The sequence below is a fragment of the Eschscholzia californica genome, unplaced genomic scaffold, assembly GCF_041429995.1.
Source record: "Eschscholzia californica isolate CP2 unplaced genomic scaffold, dmEscCali1.0.p SCAF_4, whole genome shotgun sequence".
Taxonomy (NCBI): domain Eukaryota; kingdom Viridiplantae; phylum Streptophyta; class Magnoliopsida; order Ranunculales; family Papaveraceae; genus Eschscholzia; species Eschscholzia californica.
The window spans coordinates 53,356,662-53,373,045 of record NW_028238461.1 but is presented as its reverse complement, the minus strand read 5'-3'; the positions used below and the strand labels follow the sequence as shown (position 1 = coordinate 53,373,045).

Genomic DNA, 16,384 nt, shown 5'->3' with positions numbered 1-16,384 from the left:
ACCTAACGGCAAAGTTAACGCCGTTAGGTCAAACTTAACCCAAGACCAGAGATGTTGACCACGCCACATCATCATCTTCTCCGGTAGGTCGCCGGCCGGCCAAACTTCCGGCCGGCGACCTTCAAATTTTTTTTTTTTTTTTTATTCTCTCTCTTCTCTCTCTCTCTCCAAAAAAAATTTTTTTTTTTTTTTATCTCTCTCTCTCTCTAGAGATCTAGAGAGAGAGAGAGCAGATCCAATGGATCTGCTCGCAGACCCATTAGAGGTCTGCGAACAGATCCATTGAAGGTCTGTTCGCAGACCTTCAATGGCTGCACTCTCTCTCTCTCTAGATCTATAGAGAGAGAGAGAGTTAAAAAAAAAAAAAAAAATTTTTTTTTTTGGAGAGAGAGAGAGAAGAGAGAGAATAAAAAAAAAAAAAAATTTGAAGGTCGCCGGCCGGAAGTTTGGCCGGCCGGCGACCTACCGGAGAAGATGATGATGTGGCAGAGAGAGAAAATGAGATGGAGGAGAGAAAATGTGGGTGAAATACACCTTTAAAGAGGGTTTTTTTCACCCATTCAAAGAGGGGGGCCCTTTAACCAAGCTAAGTCAAAGAGTTTTTACTAAGTCAACGAAATCATGGGGAGGCCTTTTAACAAAAACGGGGAGGCCTTTTAAAATCTCCCTTTAGTATATTACCACCCTATGTCTACTTTGATACCGTTAGTCTGTCTTTTGGGTAATTAAGTTGACTCTGTTGTCGTGAAATTCATTTTTAATTGAAAAACTCATTATAAAATGATATAACAATAAATTACATAAACCAAAACCAATTAGGGAGAAGAAAGAAGGAGAAATTATGTGGGCTCCCATGTGGAAGACGGTGACCTTATTATGTTTTTGTTTTATTGCATGTCCTAGTTGCCGGATATGAAGGGATATATGGCTATGATTCTTTCTAGTTTTTGGTATAGGAAGAGCACTATTTAGTAAAGGCAGTGCGTTAGAAATGTCAATTTATGTATTTGCTCTTCCTTTACCAAATCAGTTTAAGGAGGGCGTTATAAGGATCACTTAATAAATAGTGCCAAAATAGAAGGACTTAGATAAAAATTAATAATAAATCTAATATTTTATTCACTTGTAGTTTCTCTCACGTAAACAACCAAAACCCTAACATCGTCACTACTATCAACATCACCATTGCTATTAAAAAACTTGCAAAATTTATCATCACTATAGTCTTAGTTTCGAGCTTTTAATGATGCCTCAAGATCTCATGAATGAGGAATCACCGTTAATGAAGGAGGCAACCTACATCAAGAAAGAAGATTCCTTTGACTTAAACGTAGACATCGACTTAAACGAAACCATTGACTTAAACAAGGACATCGACTTAAACGAAGTTATCGACTTAAACAAAGACATTTATAATTAAAATAATATGTCTCAGGTAAAGAAATATCATTTCTGGTCTTCCTCTATGGTTGAACAAACGTTTTAGGGTTTTAGGTCGTTTTTTTCGTAAAGAATTTTCAGTTGGATCGACTGAAAAAGATAACAAATTTCGGTAGGGTCGGCTGAAAAGGACAACAAATTTCGGTCATAATGGCTGAAAAATACGACAAATTTCGGTTGAGTCGATTGAAAAAGATAACAAATTTCGGTCGGTCCCGCTGAAAATAGTAATAAATTTCGGCTGAGATGGCTGAAATTAGTCTGTTTTTTCAACCGCTCTGACCGAATTTTTTTAAATTTTCAGTTGTTATTCGTGAATTTTTATTTAGGCTAAGCGAAATTTCTTTTATGTAAATGTCACTTATATATTTTTCGAGTTACATCCTTGTTTATATTCTTCATTGCAATATTGATACATGAAATCTTCAAAAGTTAGTTTAGTTAGTGTAAAACCCTAAAAATCTATGGAGAAATCAAGCAATAACAAGAATTACAAACTCTCTATAGAGATGAGTATTGTGTTAGTCATCTAGGGTTTAGGTTTCTGTCTCTATATCTCTCTTTTTGATAGAATCAAATAGATTTAGGGTTTTTCCCCTTTTCAGGATGTTTATCTCTCTTCTCTCTCTTTGATTTGATCGAAGCTTTTAGGTCGAACAAGATTCTCTCTTCTCTCTCGAAGGTTTTTAGTCGAACAGGAAGATACTTTCTTCTCTCTCTTTTGGTCCAAAATAGTTTGATGGGAGGGACCAAAGTATAAATTTGAGATATTTAAAAAAAAATGTTTAGCCCTCCCTATTCTAAAAAGAGTGTTCTCCCTATCTAATGCACTGCCTTTGCTAAAAAATGCTCTTCCTATACCAAAACCCTTCTTTCTTTAAAGTGAGTATTACTTGCTAACCATATCTAACTATTCCCTACCTTATTATCTAGAGAATTAATTGTTAACGGTATAAAAGATCCAGATGTTATATGAAAGTGAGAATATTTGACTTAAAAAATTACTAGAGAATGAGAAAACCAGACAGATTTCAAGCAGATATTTATGTGATTTGAAAATTCTGATTTACTAAACAGTAAATTACGACAAGCTACGTACAGTTTATATCCATAACCAACCTAGTTTTTTTTGTTCTCTAGCATTACTCGTTTGGCCAGTGTCACGGTCCAGTGGCCAATATATTGATTGGCATTGGGCTTGAATGAGATTTTTTTCCACCACTCCCATCCAAGGATATTTATGTAATTTAACTTAATCTTCATGAACGCCAAACATGTAGCTGTCGACATGCATTGAAAGCACCATATTCCCAGTCTTCCCACACCAGGACGTTTTATTCTCATTTTCATCCCAAGTGAGGAGTATTTTGTTGTCTTCCCTACTTTTTATTACTCCATAAAGAAGATTCAAAATTGGACCTTAGAGTTTCAACAATGGCGAGAGTTGAAAGAAAGATTTCTGCAGCATCAGCTAGGGCTCACACCAGAAAATCACAGAAAAACAATGGCTTTCAACTTCTATCCGGTGGGTTTTTCTTCTTTCTCCAGTTTGATTTTTTCTTCTTCATTTCACATTAATGGTAGTGTCTTTTTTTTTCATGGGTTTTGATTAGAATATCGAATTGATCAAGAATTTGTGATTTCTGATATGATTTTGGGAGTAGAAACTTGTGTTTTTTTTTTTTTATTGATTTTTATAGAAAGATTGTAGAGAATAAGGGACCAATGAGAAGATGAAACAGTCAAGATCCCAAGATACAGTAGTATAGTTTTATTAGATCGAGGGTAACTCAAAGATGAATGGCTGAGATTCAAAGATACAATAGTTGACTTTGATCCTGACCAATGGAAGATAATTGGTCAACACTTTGACTATATGTAGATTTCAAGAAGATAGAATTTCTAAGTTCTTTAGATTGTATAGATAGCTTCTTGAAGTTTAAGATGATAAGATTGTATGGAGGGGATCTTCGACCGAACCAAGTTAAAAGTTGAATTATCGTGTCCACTATTTCAATTTATCAAATCGTGAATTTATAAACGAGAGTTAATCATGTGAAACTGAATTATTGAATGACATTTACCTATCGATTTGTAATCAATCAACCCCAATTTTCAAATAGTTTAGGGTTTTAATGTTTATGGGATCAAGTTTCAATAATTTGTGTGTTTTAGTGAAATGAGTAAATCAAAATCTTTTAAATCCTGATTTGATATTTCTTAACATGTATAAAGATCTGATAACTTGGATTTAAATCTTATAGGGATGTTTAAGAAGATATCCATAATCTTGTTGATGGGCTTTTTGGCATGGGCTTACCAATCCATTCAACCACCACCACCCAAGATTTGTGGAACTCCAGATGGCCCACCAATTACAGCACCTAGAGTAAAGCTAAGTGATGGAAGACATTTAGCCTATAAAGAGCATGGAGTCCCAAAAGATCAAGCCAAGTATAAGATTGTCTTTGTTCATGGCTTTGATTCATGTAGACATCACTCATTACCCATCTCTCAGGTACTTTATGTTTTAATCTTTTTTTCGTTTTTCTTCGTAAGTGTTAGATCATTGTCTAGTTAATCTAGATAATGGGTTGGTTTATAGGGATTCGCCGAAGAAGTAGGTGTCTACTTGGTGTCCTTTGACAGAGCTGGGTATGGAGAAAGCGATCCGAATCCAAAACGAAACGAAAAGAGTAACGCCTTAGATATAGCAGAGCTTGCTGATCAGTTAGACCTAGGATCCAAATTTTATGTGATTGGGTTTTCCATGGGAGGTCAGGTTGTTTATGGCTGTCTCAAATACATTCCTCACAGGTATTGATATCAACCAAGTATTATCATATTATGCTACTACATTCTCTTTGTCTAATTTTTATTTTTTTCATTTCGTGTAATTTGATATCGAACAAATGGGGCAGGTTAGCAGGAGCAACACTAATCGCTCCGGTTGCTAATTACTGGTGGCCGGGCTTTCCTGCCAACTTATCGAAAGAAGCATATAATATGCAATTCTTACAGGATCAATGGGCACTGAGGGTGGCTCATTATGCACCTTTTCTCACCAACTGGTGGAACACACAAAAATGGTTTCCTGCTTCAAGTGTTGCAGCTCATAACCCAAATATATTGTGTAGGCAAGATATGGAGCTATTCCCCAAGTTCGCATCAAATCAAGAGCATAGGGTATTTATTTCCTTGAATATTTTGGTTTTGCGTATTTTGCCGAATATGAATCGTCAAGTGAAAACTAAACATGTGCATCTCTCAACTGGGAGACCAGAGTTCAAATCTTGCTTTTTCTAGAAAAACTGTTTTATGAAGCTCATTTCAGTTGGGCAGTAACACATGTGTCTCTTCACCAAAGAGATTAGAGTTGAGATATAATTGTTTCCAAAGAAAGACCAACTGACCCATGGATATTGAACTATATCGACGAATATTAAGCAATCTTGATAATTCCAACATCAAGATTAGAAGTTAGTCTAATAGATCTAATATCTACTCTTCAGAACTCTTTTACCTGATACCAAATAAGTAACTAGTTTCTTGCTTTCTCAGGCACAAGTAAGGCAGCAAGGAGAATTTGAGTCGATATATCGGGACATGAACGTTGGTTTCGGAAGTTGGGAGTTTGATCCTTTGGAACTTGAGAATCCATTTCCAAATAATGAAGGTAGTGTTCATCTATGGCATGGAGTTGAAGATTTGCTTGTGCCATTTAGCCTGCAAAGATACATTGTGGAGAAGCTGCCATGGATTCAGTACCATGAGCTAACAGATGCAGGTCACATGTTCCTATATGCCGATGGCATGAGCGACACTATTGTGAAGACACTCTTGCTGGGGGAGAAGAAGTAGAGGAAGGGCAAAAATCAGCTCACAATTTTATTTTATTTTTGTGTGGATTCTGATTACTTTTTACATTTTCTGCTGTCTTTTTTTTTGAATCCAAGCGAAACATTTCATTTCATAAGTGATACAAAGTCACAATTACATGGATGATATTCTTATTTCTCTCCTCTGAAAACTTCATGAGAGTTGCATACATTTAAATGCAAAGTACCTCATGAAGAGAAAGAAATTGGACTAGACACCGACTCGATAAAAAGACCCTAAAGGTCGAGAATGAAAAGACCCTAAAGGTCGTGAATGAAAGGACCCTAAAGGTCGTGAATGAAAAGACCCTAAAGGTCGACAAAGTACAGCAATAATAATTGAAAATACAAAATAAGAAAAAACTAAATTTCCACCCCATTCGTTTTCGCCGGAAAACTGCCATTGTCGCCGGAAAACCGCCAGAAAACCGCCGGAAACCACCGCCGGAAAAATCGCCGTCCATCCTCTCCAACGTGAAATTGAAACCACACACCAAACCAAACCTCAACACAGCAAGATCCACCGACAAATAACCCATCGATTTTCCTCACGAATGTATAAGGAACAGCCGATCAGATCCAAATAAAAAGAAATCCGAGTTCCCTTAATTTGGATTCGAAGAGACTTCAAGATTGCGAGTCTTTTGTTTGAACCCTTAAATCTAGGGTCTTATGAAGTACCGAGACAGATCATGATGGTGCAATACTGAGAGAGAGATTGACAAGAGAACGAGATGAAAGACTTTCCTGACCAAGATTTCTCATGGGTTACGAAGATAGAGAAAGAATTTGGAGACTATCTCCACCGTTTCTATAGACGTTAGGTTTTCTGATATGACCGTTCTTCAATCTCGGTTGAAGCCATGAAGGAAGAGAAGAACTATGATAAATGGGATTAACCGTCTCTAATCACTGAAATAACAATTGAATTAAAAAATGAAATGGCCATTTTCAAAAAACTGACTAGATGATCCCCGATTCACCATTGTGTCACAACAGGATTGAAGCCGATCTTCTTGATTCGCTTTCGACAAAGAACCTAGAATCCACAAGATGATAGGGAGGGAAATTAATAGAAATCAGTAAAGAGGGAAGAAAAAAGAGGAAAAAAGGAAAATCCGGCGAAGGGAGACCCTTCGCCGGAGAACTAAACTCCGATCTTCTTAAAGCAGTTTATATAATACTCATATCTTATGAAAATATATCGTTGAAGGGAAATTCAATGTTTTCTGCTGTCAGATAACATTGAATAGGATTTTATGAAAATATATCGTTGTGTCTCAGGTTTGAACCTCATTTTTCATTAACTTCGTCTTGCCCGATTAACCACTTGACTAGCCAACTATAACATCACTATCGTTCTTGACGGTGGACGGTTGAATCATAATCTTACACAGTGTTTTCAAGACGATAATTTATAACAGGTTGGATTATGTGGTCTGGTGGAGAGATAAATCTATCATTTACATGTTCAATAAATATATCATTTGCATGTTCAATAAATCTATCATTTCCATGTTCAGTATTCTAATTTTGATGACTTCAAAGATATTCGATCATGTGGTGTTATATGGTTTGAACATGTATTTGGAGCAATGAATCCAAAAAAACCTCATTGTTTAACGTAAAAATTACTATTAGTTAAGATCTCATAAATTTGTTTTATAGACTTAACCCACTAACATTAAACTTTAATACATAATTATATGAAGATCTAATTTGTGGGAAATTTCATATGGGATCTGATGTCCATGGTTGTAGAATTTTCGAAATTCAGTAAGTCTGAAGATCAAATTTTGATGTTGAGTTTAAACATCTCTATATAATTATAGGATGTATGGTATGAATAGAATATCGTTTTTATGGAACTAATAATGATGCCTGTGGGAATGTTATTCTTATGAAAAGAGCTAAACACTCCAAAGAAATGGTCGGACCACAGGCCGAAAGCTGATGTTGCCGACTCCCATTGGACGGCCAAATGCTCAAAGAAGCAAAAATAACAACTTATGTATATCATTTGCTCATATTCACCGAGGTATCCTTCCTTTTATCTAATTATTTTTATAATCCATATAACATGTAGCAAACATTCCCAACCTATTCCATCTGTAGTTTTTTGCGTTTTAGTTTTTCTTCTCTAGATCATAAAACGCCAGAAGAGAAGGAATTAAATTTAGATAAGTTTGTTATCTACTATATTCTAAATCTAACACTGAAAGCATAGCTGAACCAGATGAAATGAGAGAATCGAGCAAACGATGGTAAGTGTACCTAAAATGACAAAATTCAAATATTTTTATGTATATGTTATTTATAAATATATAAAACCTAGTGTTTGTGTACAATTTTAACTTGCAAGTCAGGACACAACATTAACCACGTATTACAACATGAATTTCGCAACGCAGCTTGAGAAGAAAATCTGCGTGTACCTTTCATAGCGAACTTCTTTTTATTTTTGTGGCTGGAGCAACAGAAAAAAGAGAAACACCGGCGATAACAGCTGAAAAAGCATTGGAGAAGCTTAAATAAACATCCAGGATTTCCAGCTTCAGATGCAAGGATGCTGCACGTACGACAAGGTTGCTGGGTATATAAAGATCCATGGCTGGCCTGAGAGCATTGATCGTTCATTTCAGTACTATCTTTATTGTTTGAGATATGTGTGATTGTTATCTGCTTTCTTGTAGTTACTTCTCTGAAGTCCAATCAGAGTACTGTGCCTTCTCTATATATAAATGAAACTTCTCTTCATTTCTATTGCTATTTGAAACTTTTTTTTTGGCCTTCCCCATTTTGGATATTATATCATTTCAACCAACGGAGTGGAACATCGGCTTCAAGGACCGTACTTGAATACCAGTAATCCATTTTGCTTCACGGAATCAGTTGTGGAATTATGAACACAGGAATCCTTGAGAGAGAAACAGTGAGAAAAAGAGATTACTTGCATAGTAGTAATATTCCATACCAGGGTACATCGTAGAACATACGAACAAAGGCGCAAAGCTAATAGGTCATAGGTGGTAAGTAGATTTGCAGTTAATTATGAGTTAGATTAAAATAAAATCTACCTTTTGAACAATACTAGCAGAAACATGCCACTTCTTCTGTACACTATTTTGAGCCGCTTGACGTTTTGAGGCTTTCTTATAGGCTATACTTTCTCTTATGATTATACAGTAGATACACCTACATCCAGACAATTCGAGCCCTAGTCAATTTAGAATCTTGCACATTTTAACTAGTAAACTAAAAAAGATCTGGTAATCAATTACTTAACTTGATGATTCCGCTACATGCGAAATGTAGAGTACTAGGTTCATAAAATACCCAAAAATGGATGCTGGATCCAAAACGTGGTATGCTTGTAAGAGAGTGAATGGCGGCAGTGAGATAATTTTTTCAAATTTGATGAGAAAAGAACACTTAAAACACTATAAAAACGGAACTGCAACCAATGCAACACAGATTAAACTAGATTTCAATTCTGTTAGGTGTGTGTGATATTACTATACTTTCTCCGCGGATAGAACGAGTTGGGGTTTTGACATGAAACTCAACAACTGACATCTTGGTACATGGAAGGAGTAAGTATCACTCAAAGTGAACTTTTTGGTTTCAGAAGTACGTCTCTGGGCAGAATTCCTACGGAATGTAATCTACCAGTCACATGCTCCTTCACCGTGATCTTGCACTGAAGATATGGAATTTCATTGCAAATTTGAGTAGAGTGAATTGGATCAATCCCGAGGATATCCAAGCTTTGTTGAATTTTTTGAATGGGAGCTCATAAACAAAAGAAGGCAAGCATATACAGAACCTAATTTCTCATGCCGTGTTATGTGGTAATGCCGGGAAATTGGGAAGCTAGAAACAGAGATATTTTCCGCCGAGAAAGGATAACATCGACATCGCGACACCAAATTTTTATATTTTGGGCTAATCGGATAACTTTCTTGAAACTTGCAACTATTTTTTTTTTTCTTTTTTGTAACTAAACAAACATGAATTGGGATTTGAGGAACAAAATCGCACAACCCCTGAAGTCTAACGTCTAAAAGGAAACCCTAGTGAATCTCGAGAAACAGCAATGGAAGACACATTATGTGAAGGACAGAAAAATCTTTCCCACAACTTTAGATGAAAAATTAATAGTAATATAAACAAATAATTACACAAGCAAGAACCTCACAAACGCATCAAACAGCAAATATGAGAGTAGAAAAAAAAAATCTATAGAACAGTACATGAATTTGTAATGCTAAGTGTTCTAAGATATGCAGTAGATAGATAAAGTTAGGGTTTTACCTTACCTGTAATGATAAGATCGAAACGAGAGAGAAATTGAGGGAGAGATGAAGCTGGCCTAAACCCTAACTTTGGAGAAAAAGCGGGAAACGAATAAAGGAGGGAAAAAAGAACAGCGGGAACCCTACCCTCATTTCCCGCGCGTTGGATTCTTTTCTACTCTGATAACTTCAACCGTATCACGAAAAAAGGTCAAAATTTAAAAAAAAAAAAAAATAGCCTAGACGCGAAAATGTTTCCCCACTTTTCATACCGGTCAGTGGTCCATCTATTTCAAAAAATCAAATAATTTAGGCGGACATGGGATTTTTTTTTTTTTTGTTGAAAGGGATTCAACATTTTATTGACTTACGTTAAAAGTTTTAAGTAGAATAGATAGTTGATAGTGTGTCGGACCACTATTTCGTTTGAGATTTGGCGGTAGAATAATTTTTAGTAAAGTAAAAAATAAGAATTGACTTTCATGCACCTTGTAGTCCTTGCAGGTCTTTAATGACGGTGATTATCAGACTTATATCAATTTGTGTATTTATTCATGGTGTATTCCTACCATATTGAATGTAATCATTTTTGTGAGTTTGTGTCAAACAAAATAATATTTGACGAGAGTATTAACACGAGATTTTACTCAGAGTCGTGAAAATAAATGTTACGATTGTCGAAAATAACATGTTAATGTGACCTATTTATATTAGTGGAGGTATATCTAGTGTTCTTTTTTTCCTTTTTTTAGTTGGATATACATATGCCCTTGTGGTCATATCTAGGGAAGGCCTTGCTCATTCAAACGGTATGTCAACTGAGGGAGAAAAAATAAAAGAAAGATGAGAAAATGGGACATGCAAGTCAATGTACCACAGTTGGTTCCACAACGTCATATACAAAAACGTATATGAAGGGGAGGAAGCAATGGCATCCAAGCTTGCAATCTTCTTTGTCGTTACCTCTGGTTTCGAAAAGGTTCGGTTCGAAGAGGTCCCCAAGAATACAATCGACTATTTGATTGAAGACATATCAAAATCACATCTTCCTGATGTGTCAGTGCCTTGTAACGACTGACGTATATCGTAGTCGATTTTTCAAAAAAAAAAGGTTCTTAAGTGTTTTTTTTTTAAAGGGTTATTTCCCTAATGGCCCCCTACTTTGTGACCAGCTTCCCGCCTGGCCCCCTACTTCATGAAAAATACCCATATGGCCCCCTTCCGTTATAACACCGTCACTCTCTCTCCTCCATCATGTTTTCTCTCTCTGCCAACTCACGCCACATCATCTTTTACGCCACCTCATCACCATCTCCGGCAGAGGTCGCCGGCCGGCCAAATTTCCGGCCGGCGACCTTCAAACTAAAAAAAAAAAAAAAAAAAAATTTTCTCTCTTCCTCTCTCTCTCTCTCTCTCTCTCTCTAAAATTACTCCGGCGAAGGGAGACCTTCGCCGGAGTAATTTTAGAGAGAGAGAGGAAGAGAGGAAAAAAAAAAAAAAAATTTTTTTTAGTTTGAAGATCGCCGGTCGGCGACCTCTGCCGGAGATGGTGATGAGGTGGCGTAAAAGATGATGTGGCGTGAGTTGGCAGAGAGAGAAAACATGATGGAGGAGAGAGAGTGACGGTGTTATAACGGAAGGGGGCCATATGGGTATTTTTCATAAAGTAGGGGGCCAGGCGGGAAGCTGGTCACAAAGTAGGGGGCCATTAGGGAAATAACCCTTTTTTAAACTATCTTCGTAGTTCAACTAAAAGAAATGGCATCCATCATATAACCCGACAAACTCGTCAAAAAAGACACTGTACTAGTCTCTTGACAGCATCTCCTTTGTAGCGCCCAAGAGGTATCTTCAAATACAATGCAAAAAGGGGGAATATAGGAGAAAGAGTGAGATAAGACGAGCAACACGAGCGAGGAGACTGTAGGTGAGAGAGGGAAATCATGTTTACGAGACAAAGGTATTACGTCAAACTCCCCTGTAGATTTGGGCAAAAAGAGGAGACGTGTCTATCATTTTCTTCCTCTACATTCCATAGTGAGTGTAGGGAAATGATAAAGTGATTTAGAGTTTGGTACTTAGATGATGACATGTTTCTTCATTTGGAAACAAAAGTGGTCCCCATCGTAGTCAAACTTTGAAAAAATTATGTCTTTTAGTAAATTCCACGTCATCATGTCATCCTCTAAGTCATCATCTAAGTAACTCTAGCATCTCCCGTAATTTTAATCTCTAACACAAAGCATACAATGACAATAAAACATTAGAAGTCTTGAATGTTTTCTAACAATGGTTGATTGAGAAAGAAGGAAGAGTGAATATGAGAAAAACAACAAGGGGAATATGATGTTTCAACAAAAAAAAACAAGGGGAATATGAGAATGGGAGCGTAGAGAAAAACAACAAGGGGCACAGAGAAATCAAACGAGAAAGCTTCTTTTTTGGTGAAAACCTTCAATTTCATTATGGACCATCATGTAATTTTGATAAGAAGAAAGACTGAAGTGTAAATTAACCAAAGTTGTCCTTAACAAAAATGTGTACCAATAGGGAATAATAAGAAACATTTTGAAAACAAAACATAAATAAGCGGGCAAATCTTTTCTCCTTATCCTGGGAATTTAGTAAAGATATTTTTCCTCTTTTAAGAGTTTTGGTAATTTGGTTGGTGGCCGTTTTGAAATTTATTAAAGATTTCTTTATAGTCCATACTTATTACTTGTCCCCAGAGGAAAATCAAAGAGATTTCGAATGCTAAAAATAGTAACCATCAAAAGGAGAGAGAAATCAGAGAGAGATTATGAAAATCCAAAAGATACTGCTTAGTAATATATTTAGGGAAAAAATGGGATATAAATTTCATTTCCTAACGGCAAAAAAAAAAACACTAATTATTTCTACCATTAGTATTTCCAAATTTAAAATAAAATTATTAATTAATAATTACAAAGAGAATCTACAAATGGTTTGAAACAAATAGAGATAAAAAATGACATAAAATGATAATGATACTTTACAATTTAAATGGAATATTGGGTTGACCTTTTAATGAGGGGATTATAACTAGAAGATCTCAAAAGATAATGCTTGGGTGGGGATGGTAAATGTGGGCAGTAAAAAATTTGGCGGGTTAGAAACCGCAACCCTAGCTCAGCTCGCTTAGCTAACGGGCTAATTTCAGTCCGGGTTAGGGTTAGGGTTAGGATCAGATTGTTGGGCTACAGTTGCCCTGGATCTAAAACTATATAACATTATAACCTTTTTTTTTTTATGAGAGATATAACATTATAACCTTAGTGTTTTAATTTTTGCAAAATAACTACATCGATATCACTTATGAGACGGGATACGTCTACTGCAAGTAAAAAATAAAAATTTACTAATGTTGTTGACTATAGATCACCTCATTGAATAAGTTAGTTTGGGAATGGAGCAAAAGGTGATTTGACAGTGTGATAATGTTGAAACTCATCTGCAAGAATCACATAAGTAATGGGACAGGTCAAGTCAACCCGATATGCCACTGTACATCCACGAATATTTCCTATAATCGAGCTAGACAGGGCGGGCCTCGAGCCATTTAGTAGGTTTTAACTATTTACTGTAATCGTTTCTGAATTAGAAATCAATTATTTAAAAATCTATGCTTTTTGAAAAACTCATGTTACATATCAGATAGCAGGAAAAAAGTGAAAAACTACCTAATAAAAAACATACAGTATTTCTAAAATAGAATGTCCAATAAGTAATCGTACGATTTTGTTTTTATTACATGCGTTTTAGAACATTGTTATTTAGTTTATGCTTCTTCATTTCACTCGATCTCTTTTTCTTCGCTCTGCGAATATGCATTTTATTTTTTCTTTCTAGTGTTTCTGTCATCCAAATCAACTGGAAGAACAAAATTCTGCAGAAAAAATGAGATCTCCAGCCAAGGAAAAAGTAGATTTAGAAAGGGAAGCAAGAGATTCACCAGGAAAAAGTCCAACCCGAGAAACAAATCCGATCCAAGAAATAGAAGAAGAAAGAGAATATTTAGAAGGCGAAACAATAACTTTTTCAAAAGAAAAGTTTCAAGGGAGCGGGAAAAATCCTGCTACAGAGATAGACGGAGTGAAAAAAGCTGAAGAAACAAATCATACTGGAGGAACAAAAATTTTAGCAGAAAAAATGAAATCTCCGATTAAAGAAAAAGTAGATTTAGGAAGGGGAGCAAGAGAATCACTGGCAAAAATTCCAATCCGAGATACAAATCCGATCCAAGAAACAAAAGAAAAAAGAGAATATTTCGAAGGTGAAACAACAACTTATTCAAAAGAAAAGTTTCAAGGGGGCGGGAAAAGTCCTGCCGTGGAGATAAACGAAGTAGAAAAAGCGGACAAAAATATATTAAAAACAGAAACACTAAGCCTGTTGCAAGAAGAGTCCGAAGAAAAAGACAAAGAATGTTTTGTGGAAGAAAGCAATCATATAGAGGAAAATTATTTTACAGAAGAAGCAAATGAAAATGCCTTAGTTAATTCTTTTGAAATCACCACTGATGATTTGTCAAAAGAGCCAAAAGATAAATTACTTCTTGGTCAAATAGAAGAAAATATATGTCTTGTGAAAGAAGCAAGAAATTCAGAAGAAGAAATGAACGATAATATGAATTCCAAAGAGTCGGAAGCAGAGGAAAAGATCCCCACAAAAGAAGTCCAAAATATAAAAAAAGAAGAAAAAATTGATATGGAGAATGTGGATATTCCGAAAGGGACAGACGAAAGTCCAGTAGAAGAGAAGACGTGCTCCAAAGCAACATGTAATTTAGAACCGAATGTAACTCCCATGGAAGAAAGGGTCAAGTCAGGAGCAATGGCAAAGGAATTGAAAGATACATACATTACCTTGGGTGACAAAAATAAATCGGTGAGACTTTATTATTATGATTATCTTTTTATTTTTGTATTAATTTTTTGTATTAGAATGCCTCTGTTATTTCTTTTCACAAGGCCCTAATTTTGGTCCAACTCCTGCCCAAATTCTTTCCACCAAGACATTACTGGTGTTAGGTTATGTTCTTGGATGACCAGTTTATAAATCTACCACAGAGTCTCGTCGTTTGGAACGACTACAACGTAAATACGGGACAAGTTACCCTACACATAATTGTGGACCGTCATAAATGGATCATAATGATCCGTCACAGTTATTAATTGAGACGTAATTTTTGTTTTCAATTATATGCTCTTGCTAACAGGTCTTCTTGAATCCCAAATGACTAGTATGGACACTTCTAATTTTGTTGGGGACAGTTTCTGTCCGTCCTAATGGCAATGCTTTTTGTAGCGTTTGTAGAAAATAAATTATTTGATTATATTATTTCGCGCTCCTTAGGTCTAAATTCGGAACCCGTCCAGGCACGTCCACCACATACCAGCATCTTCCCCATATTGTCCTTTACCATCATCCACTACCATCTTCTCCAACAAGAAGAAGATGGTGATGGATAAAAAAAAGGTGTAGATAGCGGTGGTTGATGGAGAAGAAGGTGGTCTATGGTGGTGGTGGTCGATGGTCGAGGTGGCTCAATTAGGTTGACCATTTTAATAAAAGTCGCTCTTGTTGTAAATTTTTTATATGGACTACTTTTATCTACTATATGTATAGCTCTTTCGTGCAAGTCCGTTACCAACGAATCTTAATTTGGCTTATTTATTGGCGGAGTTGAAAGAAAACCGAAAGACAAACCTACAATGTCATGTCATCCTTACTCATTTCGAACCAATTAAAGTGGGGCATGCCTTATAATCCAATCTTCCGATCATCTCCAAACCCTCCTCACACAATTATGTTACTACCACAGTAGTATTCTTGTCATGGTCATTGTTATTGTTATTTATAACAACGCTAAAATAAATAGATAAGAATTATGTAACCACAAACTAAAAAATCGATTATTCAACAGGTACCAACTTTCACCGAAAAGGATCTAGGAGAGAGAAATGACTCCGTGGAAGAATCTTTCGAAGCAAAAACAGCAGACACTCAAGAAGAACTGAGTAGTACGAAAAAAACTGGGCAATTTGAAGGAAACATGGGAAACTCAACAAATGAAGCAACCAATGACAGACAACCTGTAGCTACCATGAACGAAGAAAATGAGCTTGGCTCTTTACAATTGGTGAGTTTATGATCTTTACTTGTTAATTTTTTTCCCTTTTGTTGGAAATTTGTTATCTATATATTGTTTGACACGATAAATGTGCTCCGTGCTCCCTAATAATTTACCAAGCCTTAAAGGATGGATATACAAATACCTAAATTATCATAATTTTCTAGAGAAAAGATTAATATATTGTTTGACACGATAAATGTGCTCCGTGCTCCCTAATAATTTACCAAGCCTTAAAGGAAATGGATATACAAATACCTAAATTATCATAATCTTCTAGAGAAAAGATTAATATATACTGATCAAGATACCAATGTCGTAAAAGCACATAGAAAAACATACAAGATTAATCAAGCGAAACAAAATAAAAAAGAACCAAACGAAACAAAATTAAAAGAACATACTTATTACAAAGTGTGCATGAAAGGTTATTTTAACCAGATAATTTGATAAAACACAGAAGGTCTAACTCACAATGTTAACAATAATAATAAATTTATGTTTATGTCAACTCTTGCTTGCTAAAGTGGTTGATGATGTCGACATAAGCTCTAAAATCCAGAGGTCTAACTTTGATTTCCCTTTTGTAAATGGGGACATGTAATATTGCGTCCTCT

General features: G+C 35.7%; 1 protein-coding gene and 1 long non-coding RNA gene across 3 annotated transcripts; one reads left to right on the top strand and one right to left on the bottom strand.

Annotated features, from left to right (window-relative positions):
- Nucleotides 1–2,728: 2,728 nt before the first annotated feature.
- Nucleotides 2,729–6,601, top strand: LOC147546121 (uncharacterized). Of its 2 annotated transcripts, XR_015239781.1 has the most exons (6): nucleotides 2,729–2,965; nucleotides 3,705–3,958; nucleotides 4,046–4,257; nucleotides 4,362–4,626; nucleotides 5,002–5,375; nucleotides 6,558–6,601. XR_015239781.1 is itself a non-coding variant. In XM_086673558.1 (5 exons), the coding sequence occupies exons 1-5, from the start codon at nucleotides 2,875–2,877 to the stop codon at nucleotides 5,299–5,301; spliced, it is 1,122 nt and encodes a 373-aa protein (XP_086529684.1). In that variant the 5' UTR covers nucleotides 2,752–2,874; the 3' UTR covers nucleotides 5,302–5,390. The 2 variants fall into 2 exon arrangements, 1 of the variants encoding a protein (XP_086529684.1); XM_086673558.1 differs by lacking the exon at nucleotides 6,558–6,601 and having other exon boundaries at nucleotides 2,752–2,965; nucleotides 5,002–5,390.
- Nucleotides 6,602–7,598: 997 nt separating this feature from the next.
- On the bottom strand, nucleotides 7,599–9,757 carry LOC147546120 (uncharacterized). The gene is made up of 3 exons (XR_015239782.1): nucleotides 9,638–9,757; nucleotides 8,396–8,513; nucleotides 7,599–8,235 (listed from the first exon to the last, which is right to left on the bottom strand). It is a non-coding gene; the product is annotated as an uncharacterized LOC147546120 (long non-coding RNA).
- Between the last annotated feature and the right edge of the window lie 6,627 nt (nucleotides 9,758–16,384).